The following is a 17,418-nucleotide window of genomic DNA, read 5'->3' on the forward strand; positions in this document are numbered from 1 at the left end:
ACCCCATAAATTAATAAAGGGTAGAATTTTGATTATTTGGGATGTGAAGGGAGATATACAAGCTGCTACACAAAACGATCTGGCCAAGCTTGGGCCATTAAGAAAGAATACAGGCCATTGAGAGCCTGAGGTGCAAAAAAAAAACCTGTCCTTCCCCCTTGCCCTGAGGTGCAAACAGGGACTGTGGGTTTGGAAGGTTGCCATGGTAACAGGGTGTGAGGTGACAGGAAAAGAGAGGTTTTCGCAGGGTGTTGTGGGAAGAAAATGGAAGAAGAAAGATTGGGATTCATCTTGGGCAGGCTGGCTGAAGGCCGGCTGCACAGCTGTGGGGGACAAGCTTCTCTTGCAATGACCATGCTGTAAGATCTGGACTCCCTCCCTGCAGACTGAAGGTGTAAACAGGTGAATAAACCATTTTCTTAAAGTTACGATGGTCTGCGCTGTGTCTCAATTCTCCAAAGGAACACAGACCCGGAGTGAGTGCCTGGAATCCCATGGGCTCTCGCTACCGCTTGGCTGAGAGAGGGAGAGGCACCCAACTTTTGTAACATTAGCTTCCTTCCTAGAACAAGGAAGTCTCTCATAGGGGTGGGCAGACCAACTTATTGCCAGGCCTTGTCAGTTTCACCCCGAGTGGAGACATGAGTTTCCACATTTACTTGCCTTTAAAAAAGAAAGCCCAAACTTGAATGCTTGTTGAAATACGCAATCCTAAGCATATTTTCTTTCAAAATGTGTGTTTTAAAAAGGAACGCAGGCAGCTGCTTCCTACCAGGTCAAACCATTGCTCTATCTAGACAAGTAAAAGGTAAAAGTAAAGGATGCCTAGGTGGTTAAGTCCAGTCAAAAGCAACTGTGGGGTTGCGGCGCTCATCTCGCTTTCAGGTCGAGGGAGCCAGCATTTGTCCACTGACAGCTTTTCCGGATTATGAGGCCAGCATGACTAAACTGCTTCTGGCACAATGGGACACTGTAACAGAAACCAGAGGGCATGGAAACGCTGTTTGCCTTCCCGCCACAGTGGTACCTATTTATCTACTTGCACAGGCATGCTTTCAAATTGCTAGGTTAGTAGGAGCTGGGACAGAGCAATGGGAACTCACCCCATCATGCAGATTCGAACCGCCGACCTTCTGATCGGCAAGCCCAAGAGGCTGAGTGGTTTGGACCACAGCGCCACCCGTGTCTTATCTAGACAAGTATCATCCACTCTGCCTAGCAGTGGCTCTTCTGGGTTTCTGGATGGACTTGCCCCCAGTCCTGTCTGGTGATGCCATGGACTGAACCTGAGACCTTCAGCATGCTCTGCCACCGAGCTCCGTTTTAGCTGTCGAGAGCTGCATTTCACAGCTCACAGAAGTCCCAGATCCAACCGATAGGTTCTACACCTCTTGGACCAGTATGGGATAGGATCAGGTCAGTTTGTATCAAGATTTGCAAGGGTCTGGTTCCTCCAGCAAAGCGTTACCAGACATCCCCGGTTCCCGGGGACAGTCCCTGGATTTGCAAATCTGTCCCTGGACAAATCCCGTCCCCGAAATGTCCCCAGATTTGCAAATCTGTCCCTGGGAAACGTGGCAGCGGCAGCCTCAGCAGCCCAGAGCCAGCCTGGTAGTGCAGTTGGCTCTGGCTGGCTTCAGGAGCTGCTCGCTGCCATGGCGCCCGCCATTTTGCCTTGCTGGAAGTCCCCATATGATGTGTCTTGTGTGCAACACATCATATGGGGACTTCTGGAGAGGAAAAATGGCAGGCACAGCTCCTGAAGCCAGCCAGAGCCAACTGTGCTACCAGGCTGGCTCCAGGCTCCTGACTGCCACTGCTGCCGCCACTGCCGAAGGGAAACTGGGGATGTCCGGTGGTACAGATCTGCTGCTCCCTTTCCCCTTTCTTTTGACTGATCAGGAGTCACAGGTGGGTGGCCATTGCCCTGTTTTTTAAAAAAACTCTGCACATTTATGTTTCACAGGGTGCGAAAGAAGGGCTTTGCACCTTGCCTGGCAGAGAAGCCGTGTGCCCTGCACCCCTCCTGGGCAACGGCCGCCCACCCACTACTCCCGAGCCTCCTCCAATCTGTCAAAACAAAGGGAGAAGGGGGCAGGAGATCAGGGAAGACTCAAGAGTCACGGGCGGGCGGTGCGCCGTTGCCCAGTTTTTTAAAAACTCTGCGCATTTATGTTTCACAGGGTGTGAAAGAAGGGCTTTGCACCTTTATACAATATGCATGTGTGCTTGGACCCAGGTCTTTTGCCTCACCATCCCCACTACTGACTCCTTGTTGCTACTCAGCTTCAAAAAAAAAAAGTCCCCAGATTCATTAAAAGCAATCTGGTAGCCATACTCCAGCATCCCCAGTCTTACTAGAGGAGATCCAGGGGGAAGCATAGAGTGAGAATTCTGTACAATCACTTAGCAAGAATTAAACCTCCTGCACCCATCTTTCAGTGCCCTGGCCATTGTGTATTCCCGCCAACAAATGCAAAGCCACTTGATAAGCACCAGCAATTTAGTTCTATTAAGTTGTATTGTAGCTAAATGAATCTGAAGCATATCAGACTATCTATATTTAGGTTCCATTTGTCCAGTGCTGATTTTCCAACCCCAGCCTAGGCCCCTTTGCACAAAATGTCTGGCTCCAGGCTGTTTGTCTCCTAGCAATTATCAGTGATGACACTGCAGTTAAAGAACTCCTCTGGCTCAGTCCACCCACCTCTCCTGTTTACAGAAGGCAGGCAAAACCTCTTCTTTACAAAGAGCATTTGTTGTATTTCTGGAACAGTAAAACTACTATTCTTTGTTGTTGTTTGTGAAGGTTTTTGTCGTCATTTGCAGGATTATTTGCTGCAGATTGTTTTAAATCACTGTGGTTTGTTGTGTTTTTATTATTATGAATCACTACAAAGCCATCAAACATGAACAATAAACTAAATAGACAAGTAAAAAAAAAAAAGGTAAAGGTACCCCTGTTAGGTCCAGTTGCAGACGACTCTGGGGTTGCACACTCATCTCGCTCTATAGGCTGAGGGAGCTGGCGTTTGTCCGCAGACAGTCCGGGTCATGTGGCCAGCATGACTAAGCCGCTTCTAGCGAACCAGAGCAGCGCACGGAAATGCCATTTACCTTCCCGCCAGAGCGGTACTATTTATCTACTTGCACTTGACATGCTTTCGAACTGCTAGGTGGGCAGGAGCTGGGACCGAACAACAGGAGCTCACCCCATCACGGGGATTTGAACTGCTGGCCTTCCGATCGACAAGCCCTAGGCTCTGTGGTTTAGACCACAGTGCCACCCGTAAACTCCAATAAAGCTATATTAAGCCCATATGTACATACACTCAGTGTCTGCATGGTTAGGCACACACCAGCAGGCCAACTGAGGCATGGCCCAATTTCCCCGCTTTTCAGCAGGAAGGTGTTAACAGAATATAAGGGGAAGGGGCTTTAACAAAGTACTCTCCTTTTAAGTGAGTCAGATTCCACCAAGTCCGTCATCGGTCAGAGATGAATGAGCTGAGGCAGGAACCAGTGAAAGCAAGGCAGGTCTTTAATATTCTGTTGCAACAGAAGTCTCACACCCATCCACTTCCTTCGGTAGGAGATGGGGACCTAGAACAAAGATCTGCAAGAATTGTCCCTGAAGATCAACTAGCTGTGGCCACGAGACCCTCACTCATTGAAGCTTGGCTCGGTGGTCATATAACTCCATGCATTCTGACATTTCTCTGATGAAAATAGGGATGTCTTAAGGCAAAGCGAGACATAATGGGATCTACTCAGAAACCAAGACTGTTTCTGTAAATCTGGAACTATCCCTGGAAAATAGGGGTACTTGGAGGATCTGTATTTAATGAGGTGGCTGTCTTCTTCTTCTTCTTCTTTCTTCTTCTTCCTTCTAAAAATTCCTTGCCAGCCTCAGCATACACCAAGTTTCTGAAACCTACAACTCCCCCCCCCCAAAAAAAATTTCCCGAACTTGAGAGTGTAGTGGAAGAATTAGCTTGTTCTTGGGTGAGAAATTTACCTGAATTATACAGAAGACCATGCTAAACATGGGCCTAGCCAAGATTTTTGTTTGGGGGGGCAGGCTTTTGTTGGGAGGGGCAGAATCTCAGATTTGTATTGATTCTGATTGATTTAGGGGGGAGTCTTCCCCCCTGCCCCACCCCTTGGCTACATCCATGATGCTAAAAAGCAAAAGCCCCTTAATAAAGGATAACTTTTATTGTCTGCTAACAAGACCAATCTTGCAGGAAAAGGAAGGCAGCTCCATGTTACAAACATACACTTTTTATACTTTTTACACCCCTGCCTCTTTAAGACATGTAAATGTCTTAAACCAATTCATTACCTCCATTTACAAAGGAACACATCTAAGAACATTCAAAAATAGGTCTGATCATTTAGTCTAGAAAAGACAATACTTGGGAGATACTTTTATTTACAAAAGTTACGTTTGAAAGACATTTGGATTCCCTGGTATTTTGAAAAGGTGGGAAGTACCCGGGTTGAGCAGCCTTCCTGTTCAATCTCCCATCAGTTTAGCATAATCAGTCCTACCATTATGGAATGTTGGTGTTTGATATGATTTCTGCATAATCCATCTTGCTGTTCTATGTTTACAAATGAAGCTATCAAAATACACTTGAGTTTCCTGACAACGTAAAGGTGGGAACCATTGGGGCAATATTGGACGGTTCTTCTGAAGGATTCAACTCCCTGTATAATTTCTTCTGTCATCATGAAATGTTAGCATTCTATCACGATTCCATCTCTGCTATTTTCTAAGGAGAAATTGGGGCTCCCTGACAGATCTTCCTGACAGCTTAGTTTATGAGCTTGAGAAGTTTTACATGGCTACAGAATTGTTTCTATTTGACTGTGCGACCTGTTATTTTTGCCACAATAAAGTGAAAACTAAAACCATCCACACTGTACAGCGATTCCTGCGTTACTCTTGTCTGCGGTTAATCTGTCTGTCTGGGATTCATCGGAATGTGCGAGGAAAAAGTTGGCTTTGGATGAGGAAGAGTGAGGAAGCCTTTTTATTAAATGCAGACATGAGCTTTGGGAAAGAAGGGAGAGTTGCTTCTAAATTGGTGGTCCAAGGTGTGTGAAGATTAGTCTCCTGAATTTTAGCTCCTAGGCAGGGTTGCATATTTACATGTCAGTAGGTAAAGGTAAAGGGACCCCTGACCATTAGGTCCAGTCGTGGCCGACCCTGGGGTTGCGGCGCTCATCTTGCTTTATTGGCCGAGGGAGCCAGCGTACAGCTTCCGGGTCATGAGGCCAGCATGACTAAGCCGCTTCTGGCGAACCAGAGCAGCGCACGGAAATGCCGTTTACCTTCCCGTCAGAGTGGTACCTATTTATCTACTTGCACTTTGACGTGCTTTCGAACTGCTAGGTGGACAGGAGCAGGGACTGAGTGATGGGAGCTCACCCCATCATGGGGATTCGAACCGCCGACCTTCTGATCAGCAAGTCCTAGGCTCTGTGGTTTAACCCACAGCACCACCCGCATCCCTTGCGCCACCCGCGTCCCTTTTACATGTCAGTAGGATGCACAATATGTGCCGTCTTGAGCATGTCACAGACAAGGGGCCACAGAGTTCCTGCCAAGCAGGTGTTATCCGAGAGAAACTCTTCTGAACTCGGACTGCTGGTACTGAGTCATCCATGTTAATTGTCCCCCACCAGCCAAGACGACTCAGTGGAGTGACTCAAGGTTCCTCCAGATGGCACCTTCCCCCATGGCTGAGTTAATGGCATAACACTAAATCAACATGGGGGGTGGGAGGCTACTGAGAGAGATTAACTGGATCAGGTTTTGAACCACAGTGATTGTTTGCAATATGCCATCTGCCCCAATTCTGTTACTCACTGGTCTGTGACTTGAGGACTATCCGGAACCAGCAGAGTAGGAGAAACAAGGCCATAGCAGCTTCAGTTAGGATGTCACAGAATCAGTACACAGCCCAGCAATAGACCCTTCCCCTCCTCTTCCTGCCCCCATATGGTTTGCCTGGTTGCTGCCACTTTAAGACCTGTTCTGTCAGATTGGGTGTGTGTGGAGAGAATCTAAAGAAGTACCCACAGAAAATGGCTAGAGGGATGGAAAATACTCTTTTCCTCAAATAGGGATGGATGTGTCTCTCAGGTTCAGTTCCCTCAGTTCTGCATTCTCCTCTCTCCAGTCTTAAATACAGTTCTTCGTATTTCTGCAGCAATTTGCTATTTTTTTAGTCCTAATGAAAATTCACTAGCATTTTAGTGCAAACTTCTCTTAACAAACACATTTTTGTATGCAGCCGCCAGCAACCTCCCCTAATACAATGCGTTTCTGTAAACATTGTTGGGTTGGAGAAAATCTGGATGAATGCAAATTTCAAAGGATGGCTACGTTTCGGTACTTATACTGTTTAGGAAAGTGCAAGTTCAGCAGATTTGGCTTTAAGTGTGAACGGGACCAAATTTCTCCCCCTCCACCCCTATTCTCAATTCTGAACATTGCCTCAAATGTAAGGTCAAGCGCTCTCATAGCCTCAGATTTTTTCCTGGGCAAAGCTCTCACTTGACATATCTGGATCAGGGAGACATTTTGGCAGTTTCTGACCTTCAAAGAGGGGTATGTGTGCACGCACTTGAGTGTGTGTGTGTGTGTGTGTGTGTGTGTGTGTGTGTGTGTGCTAGAGAGAGAGAGAGAGAGATTTAAATAGGCTCAGAATAAGTTAAACCATGTCCTAATTTGGGGCGGCAGGCCGGGGGAGAGATAGGATCACCCAAGTAATAGGTGAAAAAGAATTTCCTTACTATTAAAGTAGGTATAACTAGCATCATTATAGCCCAATATCATCATGGGCCAAGCCAATGTAACACAATGGCAGGAAAACCCAGAGACCGGTGTGGTTGCTGCAGAAATCTTACAAAGGACCTGAAAGCTACCAGACAAAACGGTACCCAGGAAATGGAGTTCAATTCAAGGACAAATTGTACTGATAAACAGCACACAGAAGGCTGAACTGCTCAAAATCTCCTTTGCTTGCTTCTTTACAAAGAAGGAAAGCTGGGATGAGACATTAACTGCAACAATATTGACAGAAGCAAGAGGGGAGAAGGGGACTCTGGCCAGGCTAACAAAGGGGCATGTCAGAGGAGAATCAGGAAAACAAAGACCATTCAAGTCACAGAATGGTTCGCCAGGCTTCAAGCCTTTGAGAGACCTTCTAAGAAAAAATAATAATATGACAGGAATATTGACGCACCTAGGGGGAAAGAGCGTGTTATGTCTAATTCATGGAAAAGCTCTCTACATATCAATTTATTTGGGGCATTTATCTAGTCATCCCATAAACAAGAGTTCTCCGTAAAACAAACACCACTGGATAAACACATTTTTAAAAATGAAAAGTTAAAACACAGTTTAAAACCAAGAGGCCTGAGCTGTGAAAAGTGAGTTGTTGTTGTTGTTGTTTTAAGGGGGAAAACTGGGTGAATGAACAGGTCTCTTCAGCCAGTGCTGAAGAGACCTAAAAAATTGTGTCGGGAAATCTTCTCTGCTCCTCTGCACCCCAGAGGTTTACTAGCCCTCATGTGGATTTCAATAACCTCTTGCAGTGGTTGTTAATGAGGGTGTATTTTCCCCCTTCAAATTAAAATATTACATTAACATAGCACAACACACTTTGAATATAATTTCCTTTCTGCATTTGTCAGAGATAAATCTTTTATGGGAGTCAAGCACTGCCGTTGCTCTCTTTCATGGAAAGCGGGCATCATATTAGACATCACATCTCAGGAAACGTAACATGGCAGTTGCCCATCACATAAGGGAACCAAGCCAGTGCTCACTGGCTCCCATAATAAGCACCACTGCCAATAAGCACATCTGTGAAGAAGGGGGTTGTGTGAATTGAGGCGGCAGTAGCAGTGCCCTGGATGGGGGCTCTGATGGGCATTAGTACCAGGCAGGGGCCCGTCATGGCAACATGCCAAGCTCTGCCACTCCCAAGCTGGCACTAGTCCTGAACACACTGACAATTACAGTGATTATTAAAATTGCTGATGTTAACTTGTTCAGGAAAAATGGCACTCTGCTGTTTCACAACAAGCTCATCCCCACATTTTAACACACAGTTTGGGTAGGGCGGGGGGCAGGGAAAAGAGATAAGAGATCTACAATTTCTGGTGAGGGTAGGGTGAAAAGAGAGAAAATGAAAGAGGAACAGCATAGAAATTACAGTGGTGCCCCGCAAGATGAATGCCTCGCAAGACGGAAAACTCGCTAGAAGAAAGAGTTTTCTGTTTTGGAGGTGCTTCGCAAAACGAATCTCCTATGGGCTTGCTTCGCAAGACGAAAATGTCTTGCGAGTTCCTGCGGGGGTTTTTCCTTCCCCCCATTTTTCTAAGCCGCTAAGCTGCTTATCAGCTGATCCGATAAGCTGATAAGCCGCTAAAAGCCGCTAATAGCGCTAATCTGTCAATGGGCTTGCTTCGCAAGACGAAAAAACCGCTAGACAAAGAGAATCACAGAACGGATTCTTTTCGTCTTGCGAGGCACCACTGTACTAAGAACTGTATCATGGTGTGAGAGAAAAGACTAGAATCTATATGGGATGGAAGTAATGGGGAGCTGTGTAGGGTCTGCCCCACGTAACACAGGACATGGGTACATTTGATAGCTATGCAAATCAGCACTGACTGCTACAGTTGCAGAGTAATGAAGATACAAGTATGAGCTAGTTTATAGCTGCCATGTCTTAGTAAGGGTGTATCCCTCCACCAACCCCCACAAACTACCTCCTCCATTACACTGACTGATGCCTTCCAGCAGCAGATGGATATGAATTAGATGCCGCCCACAAGGTATAGCATGTAAATACCTTTGATGATTAAAATGTAGATTGACATTTCTCATCTACCATGCAAAAAGCCCAAGAGACCGTATGGAAGTTTGGAGGCGGGGGGAAATAAACAACTTTACTATACAAATTTAATCCAGCAAGGCTACAACCTAATTCAATATCAGAAGCTTGGTTTTTGCATTAACCATACAAAACCGAGCAGGTTATAAAGAATATATCAACTGCACATGCACAATATTGCAAATGTTCTTGTTTATTCTTTCATATAGCATCATAGAATCATTCTACTCTTCCTGCAGACCAAGGTATAATGAAAAAGTATGGACAAACCTATTAATTACCCAGGAAGAGAGATTACAGCAACTATTCTGCTTCTCCACTTGGTAGGTGGCAGAACTTCAACAGCAGACATATAGCTGCCTGACCCCACTTTATATAAGAAAGATATATGCTAAGTAATGCAAAATGGGATCTTACAAAAAGCAATGTTGATAGGCTTGAGTTCACATATGAGCCGGAAGTCCCCTTAAAGACTGTTTCACAGTTGTTGGCTTCTTACTGAAGTCCTTAGAAACCTGAATGACTTCAGAATCAGCTTGCATCTTTTCCAAGAAACAAAACATTTAATCAATGCTTCTGTGGATACAGCACTTTCAGTCCTCTGGTTATGTCAAATATTGCCACAATAACCTATCAGCGGTGTCTGGAGAAGAACACAGTACAATACAGAATGTAATTAAGGAGATGAATCTTCACCCCGAATAGCTTTGTACTTGGCCATGTCCTCTGGGAAGACTTTAGTCAGCTCTTGAATCAATAGGCTTTTGAATTTCTAAGAAGAAAAAGAAAAAGTGTCAAGCAGAGAAACTGGGCCTTTTATTAGCACTGAGGGTAGGAGGGAGATAGTATTAGCAGCAGTACCTGCCCAACAACCAAGACCACCATGTGTTAGCAGTTTTATTTGACAGAAAGTACGTAAAGACTTGATCAAGCTACTACTGACCTACTTTATAGTATCTCAGGCACAAATGCACTCTACACACCTGAAGCCCCCACCCCACTCTGTACCCACACAGTGGTGCTTATAACTTCTTGTAAACAGAAGGTTGCAGCTTGCGCCCAAGGAGGTTAACAAAGTCCTTTGAGAGCTCCATTCAGTTTTCAAAGCAGTTTGCCACTGTAACCCAGGGAGTGCCTTTTTGAAGGGAAATGTCCAAAGATCCCTAAGGCAAATGGAAGGCTGGTGCCTACATTACACACCTCTAGGAGCCAGGTGAAAATGTTCCTCTTCAACAAGCCATTTGGCTGATTAACATCTGATACCCTTTTAAACTTGTTTTGGGAGGAGGTGGGGAGGGGAACTATCGTTTTAGTTTTGTTCTTGTTTTTATTATGAATTTTGTGTTTTTATCTTGTATTTTTATGTTGTGAACTGCCCTTGGATATACAAATGTAGAGCACCATACAAATTTAAAAATAAATACAATAAAAAGTCACACGATTCATTTCATCTAGAGCCAAATTAATATTTTAACTTAGTCTTTGGAAAGCTTTTTCAGACTGATATACTATACTGCAGTGTCACACACCCCACCAGAGTGGCTTATAAAATAAAAATCAAGTTAACAGCAAGATTAAAATAATGAACCAAAGATTAATGACTTAGCATATTTTTAAAATTGCCTAGTAACGAAAAGACAATGTAGGCCCAAGGGAGCCTTCCTAGAGGCAGAGAACTACACTTCATAAGCAATGTGCCACAGCTAAGGTGATCCTATTTCTAAAGTCATCACATGCCTTCCTTCAGATGTCAGGGCTACCTGGGGGAGCACAAACTGCCCAACTGACTAGCCCAGTTATTGGCTGGGAGCTATACTTTGAACTGCAGCTCTGTATTGTTTTCAAAAGGTAACCTTGCATTATATCAATGCAATCCAGGAAATTACTGGAGTATAGGTAGGAGTGGCAGAGAGGATCCTTGTCCAGCAAAGGTCACAGCTGCTGCAGTTACTTCAGATGATCCAAGCCTGGACCAGTTAACCTCAAATGACAAAACTGGATCCAGAAACACTCTCAGATTGTGAAAACTCTAGGTACTATCAATCAGTTGCAATTTGCAGACCATTCTTAATTTCTAAATACACTTTGAATTCTTGTTACAGAATTTGATCCTTCAGATATAATCAGTGAAGACTGCCAATATAGAGGCAAAACCTATCAAGTCCAATACCTTTGCTATATATTTTGTGTTTCATCTTAATGAGACTATTTATCTATTAGTGAATACATGTTATTTGAGAAACACCTTTATCTTACCTTCATGGTGTCAATTTTGCCCTTCACCTGTTCATTTTTAGCAAGAGCCCTTTCCAAACACTCTTTAGTATAAAGTTGGGGATTACGGCCTTGGTCTATATATCTGAGGAAATAAATTGTATGTCAGGTTTGATAGATAGGTTTCCATACAGTGTAAAACAGACATATAGATCATCTATTCACAACACTTTCTAAAACAAGACACACTAGATTATGTATTAGATATGCAACTAAGAACATGTTGCTGACATTTTTACATCAATACTGAATATACAGGCTACTTTAAGAAGCACTACGACAAGTTCACCTAGCTCAGTTAGCATCAACATACAAGAACTGCCTTTTTAAACAGATGCTGAAAGCCAAACTATTCCAAGAATTATACCTGAGGGGAGAAAAACTGAGAAAAGGTATGAAGTAATATTCTGCAAGATGCTTCTTAAAGACCAGAAGAGTTAAGTACCAGAAGAGAGTTTAGTACCACTCTTTAGTACTACTTCTATGCTCTATAGAGTACAGACGTTTGCTGTCTAGCCCTGTTCATCAAAATCATTAAGATGAAGAAGACCAAGATGCTTTCCCCAAGGCGATTACCAATAGGCTTTGGAAATAAGTATTGCCTGTAACCATGTGAAGTTAAAACACTTACTCGAAGACTTCCAAAGGCACACTAATATCATGAAGCTGCTGCCGGCACTTGTCAACATCTTGCAAGCCTGTAACCATAAAATTCCTAGGAGAAGGAAACATAGGTTTATTCATTCCCAGAACTACTAAGACAATAGTCACAACAATTTGCACTAGTCTGTATTCCTATAAGTAATTTTTAAAAGACACTAAAAGAGAATTCTCAAAAATAAAAAGAACCACTAGAAAACCAAATACTGGCAGATCTCAATCCCTTCCTTCTCTAAATCCATAGAGGAGGTGGCTTTTCAAAACAATACGCATATGGACCTTTCATCTATTAGCAATGACCAGCAATGGAACCTCCATTTTTATAGACTTCTGACTACCAGCTGTCTAATCAAAGACAATTTCAGGAGTAAGAATGCAAGAAGAGCCTGCAGGATCAGGCCAACAGCCCATGTAATCCAGCATCCTACTCTCATAATGGCCAATCAGATACCTATTGGAAGCTGACAAGCAGAATATGTGTGTAATTTCACATTTGTAGCTCCCAAGAACTGGTATTCAGGGACATACAGTCTCCAACAGTGGAAACTGAACATGTCTTTCTTCTACATGATTCTGTCTAATCCTCTTTTGAAACCACGCCATCCACGATAGTGGCCATCGCTACTTCCTGTAGGAGCAAAATCCAGGGATACATACCCATGCACATTGTCTCCAAAACGATGTAAAAAAGATTATACACAAACAGAAAGATGTTGCATTATCTTGCCCAAGGCCACCAAAGTGGCTTACAAACAGACAAAACCCAATAGATACGTTAAGACCAATGGAGTGGGGGAATACATTGAAAAACATTCCACCCACTTCTAAAAGGCCACAGTGGCAGTGTGATGTAGTCGCCTGAGTGTTAAACTAGGACTCAGGAGACTAGGGTTCGAATCACCACTTGGGGGGGGGATTGGGCCAGTCACAGTCTCTCAGCCTAGACTACTTCACAGGGTTGTTGAGAGAATAAATGGGGAGGGAGGCGAACTGTGCAGGACACCCTGAGCTCCTTTACCTGGGAGTAAAAGTGGGAAATAAACGTAATAATAAAAATACATAGATTAAGAAGCCAAAGGCTTTTGTTAAGAGGTAAGTTTTCACCTGGGACCTGAAGATGCGCAACAACGGCCCCTGGCAAGCATCCCTGGGGAAAGAGCATCCCACAAAAGGGGATCTTAACCATATTACGTTTTTCAGTTTTCTATATGACCGCATGCAGGGCAAAGTGTAGAGGGAAAATATATACAAGATCACACATCTTTTGGCAACCTGACACGAGCAAACCACAATCGATACATGAAAATGACTTAAAATCAACCAGTACGTTTCCGAGCACAATTCAAAGTGTTGGTGCTGACCTTTAAAGCCCTAAACGGCCTTGGCCCAGTATATCTGAAGGAGCGTCTCCACCCCCATCGTTCTGCCTGGACGATGAGGTCCAGTGCCGAGGGCCTTCTGCCGGTTCCCTCATTGAGAGAAGCAAAGCTACAGGGAACCAGAAAGAGGGCCTTCTCGGTGGTGGCGCCCGCCCTGTGGGACGCCCTCCCACCAGATGTCAAAGAGATAAACAACGACCTGACATTTAGAAGACATCTGAAGGCAGCCCTGTTTAGGGAAGCTTTTAATGTTTGATGTATCACAGTATTTTAATATTCTTTTGGAAGCCGCCCAGAGTGGCTGGGGAAACCCAGCCAGATGGGCGGGGTACAGATAATAAATTTATTATTATTATTATTATCATCATCATCATTATTATCATTATAATTATTATTATAATCGACAACTTAATATCAAATAAAGCGACAGTCGATTAACCCACTAGGGTATAATGGCGCACAAGGAAACAGCCGCTCCCCACAATACTGCTCTCGCCACCCCCGAGCCTTCGGAGCAGGTAGCTCCGGGGGCGCAGGGAGAGGAGGGGGCTGAGAAGGGGGGGCACTCACAGCTTCTGGTTGAGGCCCGCCTGGCTGCTGGGCTGGAAGTCGCTGACGATGATGCCCAGCTGCCGGATGTTCTCCACGAACTTCTCCAGGTGCTCCTCCAGGGAGTCGAACTTCTCCGCCATCCCTTCGGGCCTGGCCGTCGGCGCTGCGGCGATGGAAGACCCTCCCTTCCTCCTCCTCCTCCTCAAAGCTCCCTAGCGGCGCCCGTTGCCAAGGGAGCCGCCATCGAGGCCGTCGCGGCCACTTCCGCTTCTGGGTCCAGCCGCGCTCCTTCTCTCTTCTCCCCTCCTCCCAGCGAGAGGATTCAGCAGCCTCTCCGGCTTAGGCTCCGCCCCCACGAGAGAGCATGCGCAAACCGCCGTTCTCAACCTGAGGGTCCCCAGACGTTGTTGGACTACAACTCCCATCATCCCCCAGCTCTGGCCTTGCTAGCTAGGGGTGATGGGAGTTGTAGTTCAACAACATCTGAGGCCCCACAGGTTGAGAAAGGCTGGCAGGCTTTACATAGTGAGGGGCGGGTTAATATATTGCCCCGCCTCCTGCTGGACACCGCGGCCGCCGCCATTGGCCAGATGAGATGCTAATCTGATTTTTCACTTGTTGTGAGCCAGAGAAGCCATTTTTGTGTGCTCTTCGTGTTCTTATTCCCCCCTCCCCGCAGAAACACACGCTTCATTTTTTATATACCGCTTTGAGGCTGTTGTTCCCGCCTCCCCCCGCCCCACAATCAAGCGGTTTCAAAAAGTCATGAATAAAAATATATACGTCCATCATAAATTAAGTGTCCAATTGATTCTAGGGATTATGTATTTATAATTGATAAATATTACATGTATATATATATTTATTTATTTATACCCTGCCTTTTTCCTTGAAAGGCACCCAAGGCGTCTTACAATGAAAACTATTATTAATAGGCCTGCACATGGGGTGGCTGGTCACACATTTTATAATAAAAGAAGGGGGTGATTTGCTCCAGGGAAGTAGTTCTCCCCATTTTTCTCCCTCCACTTCAGCAAAGGATGACAAATGTTTCAATAGATCCACTTTAGTTTCAAGGTTACTAGGAATTAATAGCTCTGTGATGGGTAAGCTCCAGTGCCCAGAGGTCTTTGAGAGAAATAATGTGTTTCAAATGTGATGATGATGATGATGATATCATCTGGCCTGGATAGCTCAGTTGGTTAGGGCATGGTGCTGATAATGCCAAGGTTGCAAATTCAATCCCCTTCCCAGGGCAGTTACTGTATTTTTCGCAAGACGAAAAAACCGCTAGACGAAGAGACTCGCGGAACGGATTATTTTCGTCTTGCGAGGCACCACTGTATTTTAAAGTGTTTTAAAGGTGTTTTTACTTTTTACTTTGTTGTACCACCGTGAACAGTGGTTTTTATCGCGCCACTCCTTGGTGTGTGGAGTGCCTCAGGGTGCGATACTCTCCCCGATGCTTTTTAACATCTTTATGCGCCCCCTCGCCCAGCTTGTCCGGAGTTTTGGGCTGGGTTGCCATCAGTATGCCGATGACACCCAACTCTATCTGTTGATGGATGGCCATCCTGACTCGGCCCCAGACACACTGATCAGATGCTTGGAAGCTGTGGCTGGATGGTTACGTGGGAGCCGGTTGAAGTTAAATCCTTCAAAGACAGAGGTCCTCTGGCTGGGACGGGACGATATGGGATTGGGGGGGCAACTCCCATCTCTTGTGGGGGTGCAATTAGTGCCAGCATCGTCCGTTAAGAGTTTGGGTGTAATCTTCGATACCTCCCTCTCTATGGAGGCGCAGATTACAGCTATAACAAAGGCGGCATTTTTTCATCTCCACCAAGCTAAGCAGTTGGCCCCTTATCTCTCTCGCCCTGACCTAGCCACTGTGATCCACGCGACGGTCACCTCCAGACTGGATTATTGTAACTCGCTCTACGTGGGGCTGCCCTTGAGACTGACCCAGAAACTCCAGCGGGTGCAGAATGCCGCAGCGAGACTCCTTACGGGGTCTTCACTGCGAGATCACATTCATCCGGTGCTATACCAGCTGCACTGGCTCCCGGTGGAGTACAGGATCAGGTTTAAGGTGCTGGTTTTAACCTTTAAAGCCCTATACGGCCTAGGACCCTCGTACCTACGGGACCGCCTCTCCTGGTATGTCCCACAGAGGAACCTACGGTCTGCAAATAAAAACATCCTGAAGATCCCAGGCCACAGAGAGGTTAGGCTGGCCTCAACTAGAGCCAGGGCTTTTTCGGCTGTGGCTCCGATCTGGTGGAATGCTCTGTCACAAGAGACCAGGGCCCTGCGGGACTTGACATCTTTCCACAGGGCCTGCAAGACAGAGCTGTTCCACCAGGACTTTGGTCAGGGCGCAGCCTGACTCCCTCCTCTGGCAACCTGCAGAGAATTTTGCTTAACGGTTGCCATTAATTTGATTTTAATTAATTTTTATAATGAAATGTTTTAGAATGTTGGATTATTTGATTGTTTGATTATTTGATTGTTGTTAGCCGCCCTGAGCCCGGCTTCGGCTGGGGAGGGCGGGATATAAATAAAAAATTTTATTATTATTATTATTATTATTATTATTACTCATGTAAAAACACACTGATTCCCAGACCGTCTGCGGGCTGGATTGGACGTTTCAGGATTTCTACAGCACAAGCTGAATCCTCCTTCCATCGAGCACTGGTGGGCGGTAAGGAAATTTTACCATCAAGAAAGATGCATTTATGGGCGGTAGGTATAAAAAGGTTGACTCCCCCTGGACTAGATAATCCACAGGATCCCTTCCAACTCTACAATTCTTTGATTCTGTGACTGGGTTGTCCCAGCCAATCTGGGCAGCTTTTAGCAAAATATGAAAACACAGTAAAATCTCAAACATTTGCTGTGGGCTAGTGGACCCCAACACACTAAAAACTTCGCTGCTCACAGCTCTCTGAGTATGACCCTACAATGCATGCATTTACAACCACCTCTTTGTCACATTTGCACTTTATATTTTTTTACGGCTACGCTTTAAAATATTAGGTGTACATCTAGAATGCATAATGCATGAAAACGACCTCAGTTGTTCAGTAAAGCTGCAACTTCTCAGCTGCCCAGAGTTGTTTTAATCATGATGATCTAACGGCAACATAATTCTTCTTTCTTTTTTTTATGGCAGCAGGCGTAGCGCTTAGTCTTGTTTTTCTTATACAATGTAAAAGAACAAACCAGCGTTTGTGATTAATTATCAGCCCTGTACCTTCTGAAACCTAAGAAGCGCTGAGCTTGCAATAACCAATGCTAAAGCAGCTCTGGACAATGGCACAAGATATAAATCTTACATTTTACCAATGCAGAGTCTCTGGGCCTGCCATATCTATCAAACAAATAACATCAATATTCAGAAGTACTTTATTTTCCTGAAGGTAAATCAATATTTTATAATAATTGGCGTCGTTTACAAATGCCAGGTGCTTACTGTTTTACAATACTTCCTGGGGTCCCCCCCCCCTTTTTGCTATGAAAAACTCGGGAGTTATTTCTGTTATCTTTGCTTGCCTTTGTTCCTTTGTTACTTCATATATAAATGTATATGGGAGAGAGGGAGAATTTCTCTATTTCTGCCACCTTGGTCA

General features: G+C 44.9%; 1 protein-coding gene across 1 annotated transcript; it reads right to left on the reverse strand.

The window, feature by feature from the left end:
- Positions 1–9,093: 9,093 nt before the first annotated feature.
- On the reverse strand, positions 9,094–14,119 carry MED10 (mediator complex subunit 10). The gene is made up of 4 exons (XM_083518261.1): positions 13,802–14,119; positions 11,824–11,907; positions 11,175–11,277; positions 9,094–9,690 (listed from the first exon to the last, which is right to left on the reverse strand). The coding sequence occupies exons 1-4, from the start codon at positions 13,921–13,923 to the stop codon at positions 9,595–9,597; spliced, it is 405 nt and encodes a 134-aa protein (XP_083374387.1). The 5' UTR covers positions 13,924–14,119; the 3' UTR covers positions 9,094–9,594.
- Between the last annotated feature and the right edge of the window lie 3,299 nt (positions 14,120–17,418).

Source organism: Podarcis liolepis (assembly GCF_965112155.1).
Source record: "Podarcis liolepis genome assembly, chromosome: 8".
Classification (NCBI taxonomy): Eukaryota; Metazoa; Chordata; class Lepidosauria; order Squamata; family Lacertidae; genus Podarcis; species Podarcis liolepis.

Coding starts and splice junctions, on each gene's coding strand:
- MED10 (XM_083518261.1), bottom strand. CDS start 13,923: ATGGCGGAGAAGTTCGACTCCCTGGAGGAGCACCTGGAGAAGTTCGTG. Junction 11,278..11,823: donor GTGCCTTTGGAAGTCTTCGA/GTAAGTGTTTTA, acceptor TTATTTCCTCAG/ATATATAGACCAAGGCCGTA. Junction 9,691..11,174: donor GCAAAATTGACACCATGAAG/GTAAGATAAAGG, acceptor TTTTCTTCTTAG/AAATTCAAAAGCCTATTGAT.